The 12,152-nt window shown below is 44.2% G+C and overlaps 1 protein-coding gene across 1 annotated transcript in view; it reads left to right on the top strand.

Annotated features, from left to right (window-relative positions):
- SCN10A (sodium voltage-gated channel alpha subunit 10) overlaps positions 1–12,152 on the top strand; it is a 79,442-nt gene that overhangs the window by 24,210 nt on the left and 43,080 nt on the right. The window contains exons 8-12 of the mRNA XM_015588509.1: positions 1,233–1,374; positions 1,520–1,717; positions 2,442–2,612; positions 5,977–6,270; positions 8,642–8,753. Of these exons, the coding sequence (XP_015443995.1) occupies positions 1,233–1,374; positions 1,520–1,717; positions 2,442–2,612; positions 5,977–6,270; positions 8,642–8,753 (917 nt within the window). The remainder of the gene's footprint in view (positions 1–1,232; positions 1,375–1,519; positions 1,718–2,441; positions 2,613–5,976; positions 6,271–8,641; positions 8,754–12,152) is intronic.

The following is a 12,152-nucleotide window of genomic DNA, read 5'->3' as shown; positions in this document are numbered from 1 at the left end:
CAGGAATTTCCATTTGCATTTCATATATCATATTTAGTATGCTGAAGGTAGCATGCAAGAGGCTTTGCACCATGGTCTCATGTAATTCTCAGAGTAGTTAGCTGTTGATGTGTAGCAACTACAGTAGAGTTCTATGGAAGATGCACAAATAAGGCTGTCCTCAGAGTTCACTAGCAAATGTATGGGTGATGGGTTGACTAGTTCCTTGGGAGAGCAAATCAAGAGGCTGTCTTAAATGTGGGTCTACAGAGTCTAGGAACCAAGGTTGGACATAAAATTAGGATTGATTACAATCAAGTTGCTGAGACCTTACGCAATTGTATGGATACTGGGATTGTGTGTTCACATGGATATCTGGAATAAGGAGAGCCCGAGAGGCTGGTGTTAGTGGAGGAATCCTGGAGTAGTAGAATCCCAAATACAAACATGACATTACTGTTTCCTTGACCAAGCCATCCCACTGGGGTGGATGAGAGCACTCACATGCCCTGAGCATAGAGATATTTCTTGACATCAACTTAGCCTCTTATTATGAGAGAGAGAGGAGTCCAACACTCCCACTCCAATACTCACCAAGCAATCATCTTCAATTTGGTTTCCTTTCATAGGTCACTCTTCATAGGCTACAGTTATATTTCTCCTTTTAAGTAAGTACATTGACATCTCTGTGGTTTTAACTGACTTCTTCTCTCTGAACACCAGCTTCCACATCTGTAAAACAGGATTGTGGAGACAATTAAATTATAGTGTTTGTAAAGCATGTAGGAGAAAGAGAGGCACACAGTAAGTAATCAGTAAATGGAAAATGTTGTTTTCATTGTTATATATAATTGGTCAATGAACTTGGCTAATGTGAGTTCTCCTTTGATAGACAACTCTGCAGGTGATGACAACCAGCTCAAGTTTTAAGTCTGCATTTCTGATACTGACTCTCTCTCCTCTCGTGTGAATTTTGAAAGAGCTTACCACCTTATGGGGTCATGTCTGGGCAGTCAGCTGGCCTTCCCCAGGTCACTCCCTTCTGCATGAAACTCTGAAGTGACAGTATTATCATCCCCATTTAATGGGCAAGGTAAACTGAGACCTAAAAAGACTAAACGTCAAAGGTCATCCAGCTCATAAGAGGAATATCAGGCCTTCAACTCCAATCTTCCTGCAGCCCTGGGCTGCCTTGCTTTCCAGTAAGCAAGGAGCTATGCAATTTATGATGAACTTCTTTGTTCTTGCTGCAGCCACTGCCCTAAAGGTTATTTCTGCCTGAAAACATCTGACAACCCAGATTTTAACTACACCAGCTTTGATTCCTTTGCTTGGGCTTTCCTCTCACTGTTCCGCCTCATGACACAGGATTCTTGGGAACGCCTCTACCAACAGGTATTAACTGGCATGTCCCCAAACAGACTCAGTTGGAGGCTGAGGGGTCAGGTCCAACATGGCTACATTTTTCCTAGAGGAACCTGACAACGTCCAGGGCCCATGTACTTTGGGTACATATCTCTTCTTTCTCTTGAATCTTCAGACCCTGAGGGCTTCTGGGAAAATCTACATGGTCTTTTTCGTGCTTGTCATCTTCCTGGGATCTTTCTACCTAGTCAACCTGATCTTGGCTGTGGTCACCATGGCATATGAAGAGCAAAACCAGGCAACCATTGATGAAATTGAAGCCAAGGAAAAGAAGTTCCAGGAGGCCCTCGAGATGCTCCGGAAAGAGGAGGAGGTCTGTGAAGGATGAAGCTTTGGAAAGTCTGTTGCAGGCTGTATGTTATTGGGGAGAAGTATGGACCAGCCACTTAGATTAAGGTTGTTATTCTTGGGAACTTTAGGAAGATTCATCTCACCTTAGGAATCATCTTAGGTCAGTTTTTCTCAAAAAAAAAAAAAGAACCTGAGTGAAGATGTTATGAAAGTGATGTATTTATTAAAGGATGCTCTCAGAAGGAGAGTCAAGAAAACGGAATGGAACAAGGGAAGAGTTAAATAGGAAAGTGGCTTCAGCTAGAGACTACCTTCAACCTGATCCTATGTGAGCTCTGGGGCATGACTTGTACCACAGAGTAAGCCCTACACTGAGGGAAGAGGGCTTGCCTTTGGTATCCCCATGCCTGCCTCAGCCAAATGTACAGTGAAAAGAAATTTTTTGCAGAATACTGTAGCTGTAAGCCATTAGCAGCTAACACTCAAGTGGCTGGAGATGAATGTGCTGACCTGATAAAAGAGATCTGGGCAGGGCATCAACAAGGTCTACTATAGGGTATGAATGAGGGAGGTGACCAAGAGGTGGCTCTTCCTACCATGTCTCAATCCCACAACCACCCAGGTTTTAATCCTGACCTCCTCTGTTTCAGATGCCCTCACCCCTGTGAAACCTCATTTCTGGGGGACACATTTATGCTAAACTCAACCAGATACTGTTGGCTGCAGCTGCTGTCCTCTTTCTTCAGGTGCTGGCAGCACTGGGGATCGACACAGCCTCTCTCCACTCCTACAACGGATCCCCTTTAACCTCCAAAAATGCCAGTGAGAGAAGGCACAGGATGAAGCCAAGAGTGTCTGACGGCTCTGCAGATGACAACAAATCACCCCAATCAGAGACTTACAACCAGCACAGGATGGTAAGAGGCTCAGGTTTGTGCTCTAAAGATTACCCACCTTTGCAGCTGTCATGGACAGTAGGTTGAAGTGGGAAGAGGTTTGTGACAAAGACATAGCTGGAAGCACAGAGATAAGGAGGATGTTCTAGTAATTCCAACCCTCCCACTAATGGACGTCTAGACTTGGACAGGGTCATTATGGATGGGGAAAAGGGGTATATTGAAAAGACTTTTATGGGTAGGAGTGGAATTAACAAGACTGGGACTGTGGAATGTGGAAAAAGGAGAGGAGTCTAAAATGACTCCCAGATTTCAAGATTAGGCAATTAGATAGATGGTGATTCTAAAACAGGAGCACCAGAGGAAGAAGCCAGGTTTGTAGGAAAGGTGGTGGACCCACATTGGGCATGATAACTTTGAGGTGTCTGTAGACCCGTGGACATGAAGGGTCAGTTTCCTCCTTACACATTGATCTGCAATTCTAGAGCAGGGAAGGAAGGTTCTTTGTCCATGGTGCTGAAATCATTACAAGCTTATTTCTGACCTCATGTCTCAGCCCTTGCCACTCAAATTCCCACCTATAGTTGGCACAGAAGATCCCAGCACACAGCTCTGTGATACGATCCAGCCCAGGAATAACTTCAGCACCTCACTTCAGGTCCTGAAGCAATTCTGTCCCCTCCTCCCCCATCATAACCTCTACCTCCCACTCCAAGATTCCCTATACTTACCAAATTTCCTCCCACTTCCTTCTTCTCCCTTGAAAGTCCTCTGTACCCCAATATATCCCCTTTCTACAGGCCTGAGAGATAATAACCCCTTTGTGTGAGAATAATTTCCACACTAATAGTATGAGAAAAGGGATAAACCTGACTATTGTTCAGGCCTTCTGACCCTCAGTTTCTTCTCAATCTCTTTTCCTGTGCTCATCTAAAGGATGCTCCACTTTTTTGGAATATCATCTCTACAACACTCAAACTTATGTGTGCATATCAGACACACTCACATGCATACCGGCCTCAGTGACACTCATTTCAGCATTCGTAAGAGTTTGTGCCCTTCTCTTCCTTGCTCTGTCTCTTTTGAACAGCACCTGGCATGCACGGGGCACAGTTCAGAAGACATTTCAAAAGGATTTGACTAGGGCTTTGACAATTGTAGAATAAGATGAATCACAGCTTTCATGGAAATGTCAATGACACTCTGAATTGGGCTTTAATTTCCCCCATTCAGTTAGCCCCATATAGAGTAGCACCTGGATGTCCAATAATTGTTTGGTGTGTGTGCTTGTCTCTCCAGCTAGGCTCATCTTTGAAAAGAAAAAAGAGGAACTTTGTCTTGTTAATTTAACAATACTAGATGTTTGGTATAAAGAGATGACTAAAACATGGTTCCTTTCCTAAGGACTTCCATTCAGATGGAGGAGGAAGATATAAAAACAGCTATGTGTTAAGTACTGTATTAGGGACAGGCACACGGTGTTTGGAGAATAGAGGAGAAAACACGACTCTTATGGGGTTGGAGGTGTGTCAGGAAAGGCTTCACAGAGAATGATTGAAGTGAATAGTAACTAATGAGTAGGGGTTCTTCCAGTAATTGAGGCCTGGAAGAGTTTGGAGAGAAGTATTTTCCAGGCAGAAAGAAGAATATGTGTGTACAAAGACAGGAAAGGACCACTGGGTAGTTCTTTAATGCTCACTGGTTGATTGGAGTCCATACAGGAAGGCGTCTCCTTCCTCTTTTCCTAGGTGTATTCATGCGGTAAATAGACCACAGGCAGTTTTTATATGAAGCTGTTTTCTAACAGAAATGAGAGAATTTGGGGGGGTAGCACCTAGGAGAAACACAGCAGGGGTTTAGGGTAACACACAGGAAAACAATTGGCCTACTTAGATGATGCATTTTAAGGCAAGCCTAATACTTAGATTCAGAAGTCATCGTCCACCATAGGTTAATTCTGAAATGTTAATTGGTGGCCAAGGAGGCACTACCTGTCAAATATGAGACCTAAATTTTCTTCCCAGTTTTTTCAATGGTTTGCTTAGCACCCAAATATAACTCAGTCATCCCATCTTTAGTAAGGATTTGCTTACTTTGCTCTTTTGCTTCAAAAGTGGAAAGAATTTATGAATTTTTATGAGTTCCATAGTCCTTGGACGTAAATTCTAGGCAAAGAGTGCTCTGTTTACAATACCAGAGCAGCAATGATGGTTGCTGAACAGGGCTGGGCTCCAAATTATTTTAAAAAGTATAACTTTAGTTCTGTGGGGTCAGGTGATAAGTAAGGAGGACTCTAACTGACAAGATGTCCCCAACGTTAGTAGTTTAGTAAATCAAAGGAATTGAAGAAGAGGGAAATTTTCAGTAGTATGATCAGAATTTGGTAAGAAGTCAGCTTACTGACTCTCCAGGGACTCTGGGCCTATGAATTAGCTCCTTTCCTCTGACAATTGTGCACCACACAGTTACTTCCAAGGAAGATTTTGATGAGAGATGTTTATTGATTTGGAGGAATGGCATTATTCTTCCAGGAAAGGAGGCTGTAACTCTCCCTTCAATCTCCCTATTGTTGACTGTTCAGTTTGCCTCAAGGGATCCTGGAAGCTTATTACATTACAAAGCCCTCATCTCTTCCTTTGCACACAAACACTACCACCCATGTAGGCTGAATCTAATGAATTGTGGAACCTAATTTTCAGACAATAAAGGGCAGTAGTTCATTCAACAACCATTTACCAAGCATGTTCCAGAAATGGTGTGCATAACAGAGTTAGTCTCCTTAGATCACAGCTTTGCACTTGGAGCAGCCCAGTGACCAAAGGCTGACAAACAGCTAACACAACCCAGCAAGCCACAAGGTTGTTCTCTGACATGTCCTTGGTCATGAATGACCTATTTGCTGATCTTAATTAAGCACCTTGTAACTTCTCATCTCTCCTGGCTTTTTCATTCAACAACCATTTACCAAGCATGTTCCAGAAATGGTGTGCATAACAGAGTTAGTCTCCTTAGATCACAGCTTTGCACTTGGAGCAGCCCAGTGACCAAAGGCTGACAAACCGCTAACTCAACCCAGCAAGCCACAAGGTTGTCCTCTGACATGTCCTTGGTCATGAATGACCTATTTGCTGATCTTAAGCACCTTGTAACTTCTCATCTCTCCTGGCTTTTTCCCAGGCTGTGTCAAGAATACTGTTTTTCCCTGTTCTCTCCCCATGTTTACCTAGAATACCCCTTAGATCTGCATCTTTAATTTGCTGCTGGAAGGTCATGAAAATCGGGGCAGGGAAATGGGAGTGAGTAGAGGGAAGTGCTGAGCTCCAGATTTGCTTGCAGGACGAGCTTCCAGCCTTATTCTTTCCTGCTCCTCTGGGTCATTGCCCAGTCTTTCCTAGGCCTCAACTCTGGGCGACGGCGTGCTAGCCATGGTAGTGTGTTCCATTTCCGGTCCCCTGCCCGAGACGGTTCATTCCCTGATGGAGCTGCAGATGATGGAGTCTTTCTTGGAGACCATGACAGCCATCGGGGCTCCCTGCTTCTGGGCGGGGGTGCTGGCCAGCAAGGCACCCACCCTAAGAGCCCTCTGCCTCAACCCACCAACCCTGGTTCAGGGCATGGAGAAGATGGACACCCCACATTGCCCACTGCTGAGCTTGGCCCTGGAGTCACAGACCTCTCGGTGAGTTTGTAAATGTTCCAGACTATTTGAGGCTGTCCTCTAGCTAGAGGCCTTGGGCCAAGAAGCCCTGAGTGTCATCCATGGAACAGTCCTTTAGATATCATTCTGCCCAACTCCTTCCCACCTGCCCCCACTTTAAAGACAGGGCAGATGAGACCCAGAGAAAGAAATTGGATTTACTTGAGGTCAAGCGGGTTTTCTGGTTTACTCTGTGGTACAGTGATACAGATTATTTTTCAGTTGATCTCATATTTCTTCAGTGTTTCCCTGTCCCCACTCACTACCACTGTTTTAGAGAGAGGCCTGCTTGCTCCTGGATGAGTATGAGAAAAATTAAAGGTTCTTTTCTGCCTACCTGTGGCTCTGTGCAAGCTACCCTGGGCTTGGCAAAGGGACCCAGAGAAATCCTGGGAGGTGCCCTAGACAGATCTTAGCAGAAGCAGAGTATCCCTTGATTTACTCAGAAAAGCAATAACTTGCCAAAATGCACAACTTAGGCAACAGTGACTAACTAGCCAGCACTCTTATTGGAATAATCACAGAGTGTAATGACAATCCAGGGACACTTCATTGAGTTGGGAGCCATGACTTAATGTGAGCTCTCCCTCCAGTTGTAGTAATGACGCTGCTAGTGTTTTTCATTTGCCCTCTCTGGCTAGCAGTTTGCAAATAGACTTGTGAACAGACCATTATATGGTCTACTGACTTAATAAGTCTTACAGAGTGACCTCAGCTCCATCTCTGATTGGGTGCCAGCAAGAAACAGAAGAATCACTGTGCAAGTGGAGAGGGTTTAATGGAATATGTACAGAGGGTTGGGCAGGGCTCTGGGAACTAAAAAGGTATAGTGAGGCCCCTAGAGACTAGCAAAGTGGGAAGCTGGATGTGCTAAGGTAGAGGGTGAGGGAAAGGATGAGAACTAGGACCCAGCAAGAGCTGCCACTGTGTGAGAGGTAGCCCGGCAGAACTTGTGATCTCAGGTGGAGGACTGCAATCATGACCCAGCCACGGCCCAGCAGGGAAGGTGGTAGATACCGACTCCCCTCTCCTTCCAGCCTCTGATCTCCTATCTGCGCCATCGTTCAAACCTGACCAGAACCAGAGGGTGACAGTGACACAGTTTGTACAGGTCACCCTCCCCAGGTACAGAGCTAGCTGAGCAGAGAAGGGAGAACAGGTTTCCGAGGACCAACAGAGAATCACCAAAGAGTCGGAAAGTCCAAGCTGGTCTGCAGGGTCCCTCAGAGGTGTTTTAACATCCTAGAAAATGCCTCATTCAGGAAACCTTGTTATTGTTCCCTAGATTGTCACTTTCCTAGATGTTGTATCCCTGATGCATTTTAGTTACATTATTTGGCTTGATGCAAGATTAACTCTTTAAGCCCTTCTGTGTCATGTAGACCTGGGTTTCAATCACAGCTGTGCGATTTACCAGCCGTCACCTTTAGCAAGTCCCTTGAATTCTTCAAACCTCCATGTCTCCTTTTGTAAAAAGGTTTCTAAATAGTCGAAGAGTTAAATGGAATAACAAAGTACCTACATCTATATACACGTGTCTGACAAATAATAGTATCAGCTAGTATCTTTTGTTGAGTCCTCATGGTTGGGAAATTTATAAACTTATATTTATTAAGCATTTACTATATACCTATGAACTTCATCTATGGTAGGTGCTCAGTAAATGTTAAATTTGGATTCTGAATAGTTTGCGCTGTGCTGAATCAGCAGCTCTGGGCCTTGAACTCCCCACGTCTCAGATGTGTGACTAGAGTTAGGGGCCTGGCACAGAACCTCCAGGGAAGGCCTCAAGAGAAGCAACAAAAGGATTGTGTCAGAAAACTAATAACTGGACAATCAAGGCACACAAATGTTCCCCCAGAAGGAAAGAGAGTGTGTGGAATTGGAACTGGGTTATATGTTGAAAGGGAAAATGTGCCTGTTGGAAGAGAGATTGAGAGTAGAAATTCTGTGTAAAAGTCAGATGCACAGCTCAGAAGACATCTCATGATGGTCTGGCCTGCTGCTCCTCTCTTTGGCAGAAACCTCAGAGACCCTTGAGGTAGTCCTGTCCCCACCCTGCTGCCTAGGTCCCTGTCCTAGGGCAAGTGTTTGCAGAGCCTCAGGTGAGCCCAGGTCACTCCATTAGCTGCAAACCTGGGCTCTGTTTCTCCCTAGCTCTGTGTCCTGGTTGTCATGCCTGAGCTTTTACCCCATGTTCAAACAGCAGCCTGATTTCTCCAAGCATGAGGGCCATAGCTTCACTGGACAGCTCACAACCATGAGACTGGCCAATGAGAGACTGAGCGACCTGTGTTTCCCACTGAAGACCTCCGGTTGGGGGAGTGTCCTGACTCTGTTTGCGTCCTGGCAGGCATGTGATACAGGACAGAAGAAGACTTTATTATCAGCAGAATACCTGAATGAACCTTTCCGAGCCCAAAGGGCAATGAGTGTTGTCAGTATCATGACCTCTGTCCTCGAAGGTAAGTGTTGCTCATTGGAACGTCAGTCCACTGTGCTGTGTTGAGTCCCCATGTGAGTGGCAGTGGGGAGGCCCCAGACTTGTGTCAAAGAGCACCTGCCTCTGCATCCTAGGATCCTAAATACTCTTCTTTTTTTTGTGCCTTCACCCTTACTCAATGTGGGGTGTTTTTTTTTTAACCTGGATAATTTTTCAAAGACAATAGAATCAATGGAGAAAATGTTCGAGTCCATCTCTTGTTCAAATTAACATCTGCTTCATGTGTATTCACAAAACCAGATTTTAAAAAATGATCTGGCAGAGAATGTCAAGCTACCACTCAGGTATGCAAGAAATTTAATGATCTTTAACTTCCAAGGATGGCAAAATCCTGCTGTTTTCCTGGCTATAACTTTATGGTTATAATTTGACTTCTGTCTCAACTCCCATTATGCTAAGCATTGGAAGACAATTAAAATAAATTAATCAGATAGTTTAACTAAATTCTCATTAATTCAGGGGTTCATTAGTTCAGTGGGAATCCACTTAGTCTCTCCAGGGATGCATCTAAGTTCCTGTTGCTTACACCAAGCCAAGGGTGTGGCACTGGGTCATGGCCGCCTAACATTCAAGTTCCCAAAGACTATGGTTGTATCCTCCTCACCCTGAGTACAAGTCCTGTCTTCTTATCCAGTCTTTATTCTACCTCAGGATATGGAAAATATGGCCTTAATCGTATCTATTATTTATCTCCCCTAGACAAATTTAAAATGTCCTAGGCTAGCAGAGGGAGAAGGGAGCTTGGATGTAGCTGTGTTCCTGAGAAGGAGCCCTATGTGCTGTCCTCCCAGCTTTGGGACAAATCCTAACTGTGGGGGAGCACATGTTGGACAGTAGAAACCAAAAAAAAAAAGAAGAAGAAGAAGAAGAAGAACAACTTAAATACAGAGCTAATCTGTGCATTACTTTCCAGGTGGAGCCAGAGATGGCAGCCCTTAGAGAGAGACCCACATGCCCGGCATGGCACAGATACTGTAGAGTAGCATGAACTGGTAATACGCCTGGGGAGAGAAGACCTGAGCAGCCTCAGAGTGTGTCCTGTGGCCCCAGCATGACAGGACAGTAGCTGGGTGATGACCTCGCCCCTGTTGAAGGCTATGGAAGGGAATCTGGAGAGGCAAAGAGGGAGTAGCCATTTCCATGGCTCCCCTCCCAAAGACCAAATGGGAACTACGATGACTCAAGTAAATACACTTGGCAAAGACTAAGGACCGGCTCAACCCTCCATCACCCTTGAGTCAGTCCCCTGAACTCACACACAACCTCAGATAATGAAGTGGTAGCAGACACTAAATTAACTAAAACAAAGTCCTCTAGTTGGCCACTTGAAGTATAAATTGAATGCAGTTATGGGGTTGGGGAAATCTATACATTCCTTGCATACCTGAGTTTGTGTTTTGAGAGGTGTGTACACATTCCAGTGACAGCAGTGTGTCCAGGCTCTCATATTTTCCTCATTGAAAATTATTTAATTATTTTTATTGTAATAGTGTCTGCACACCCAAAACTTTTCATGGCTGCACAGAATTTCACCATGCTGATATGCCCATGATTTTTTGGCGGCCAAGTGGATTGCTGAGGTTATTTATTTATTTATTTATTTATTTATTTATTTATTGCTATTAGCCATCAAACAGCAAACAATGAATACAAACAGTTTGCTTTTTCATTTATTCCCAAGTACTATCAAACTTCCTCCTTTCCTCTCTTTTAATTTATTTACTTATCAACAAACATTCGTTGAGCACCTGCTACATGTCCAGCATTGTTCAACATGCTGGGGATTCGTTGAGAAAGAAGATAGAACCTTGCCCTCATGGAATCTACATCCTGGGAGCCAGGGCACACAGATGGTAAACACAAATAGACATTCAGGTAATGATAAGAAGGAGGAGAAAAAATCAAGTAGAGGAGGATATGGAGAGTAGGGGCTTGCAGAAGGGGCTATTTTAGATGAGGTGGTTGTGGAAGGCCATTCTCTCTGAAGAGACCAGAAATCTGAAGGAGGTAAGGGAATCAGCCTTGTGAGAACCTAGAGGGTGAGAGTTCCAGAAAAAAGAACAGAAAATGCAGTGCATTTTGCAGGAATGAGACAGGAATAAACAAAATGTGTGTCCTAAACACATGCCAATTTAGGTAAGAACAACAGAGGTCTTGATTGGATGAGAGGCAACAGAGGTTAGTAGTTGAGAACACAGGCCCTAGAGCCTAACTTTCTGGGTTTGCATCCTGGCTCTGCCACTTACAGTAAGCTGTGCAATCTTGGGGTCCTATTAACTGCTCTGTGCCTCTGTTTTCTCATCTTTAAAATATACACTAGGTTATAAATTCCACAAGGGCAGAGATGTATCTGTTTTGCTCACAGCTGGATCTCTAGTACCTAGAAGAACAGTGCAAGGCATATAGTAGGTACTCAACTGATAGCTGCCGAATTAACGGTGAATGAGTGTGATGCACAAAGGTGATTTTGGTGAGGAGCAGAGGGTGGAACTAATTTATGACATGAACTGATGAACCAAAAGAGAATAAAGAATTGTCCAATATCCCGAGGTAGGACAGACTTCCTCTCAAGGAAGATACTGTGAGAGAAGACTGTGAAAGGCAGGAGAAACAATGACATTTTTAAAGAGAATCTGGGTAAAGGTAACCTTAGGTTCGGTCAAAGAGGCTAAAGGTTTTTGAGCATAGAGCAGATGACCTGCGATCTTCTCTGGTTGGACATTATATTCACTATACCCATGGAATATATGAAAGATGCTTGATGCTGTCCGAGTTGTGATAAGATTTACAAAGGCCACCTCATTGGGAGTGATCATGCCTGAGAAACTTTGGTTCAAGCCAATAAGAACTTGGTAATTCCCTGAAGTCAGAGCACGTGAATGATCTATGCTTAGCATACAAGCTAAGACTTGACAGTTGTCAGAACCAGAAGGTCAGAAGCAGGAGCACAACAGTGAGCACAATCCAGTCTCTGCCCTCATGCTGAGTGGAAGAGAAGCACATAGAACATGTTATTGCTGGTATGCTGAGTGTCTTGAAGGAGAAGTGAGGGATGCTAAGGGAAATGGGCTACGTTTAGCCTGGGGTTAGGGAAATATTCTGGACAGAAAGAATAGCAATGACCCTGAAGCAGGAGAGAGCATAATACTTAAAAAAATGAAAAAAGCTTGCTATAGCTGGAGCATGGAGATCGAGGAGGAGAGGGGTTTAAAATAAGCCTGGAGATATGGTCAGACCCACAGAACTTCCTAGGCCATGTTAAAGATTTTGGACTCTGCATCCTGAGAGCAGTGAGGTGCCACTAAAGAATTGGAGGCAGGGGAACTACATTTACATTTTATAAAGGTTGCTGAATATATGT

The sequence above is a fragment of the Pteropus alecto genome, unplaced genomic scaffold, assembly GCF_000325575.1.
Source record: "Pteropus alecto unplaced genomic scaffold, ASM32557v1 scaffold354, whole genome shotgun sequence".
NCBI classification, from domain to species: Eukaryota; Metazoa; Chordata; class Mammalia; order Chiroptera; family Pteropodidae; genus Pteropus; species Pteropus alecto.
The sequence above is the reverse complement of the archived record's forward strand: the minus strand, read 5'-3'. Positions and strand labels throughout refer to the sequence as shown.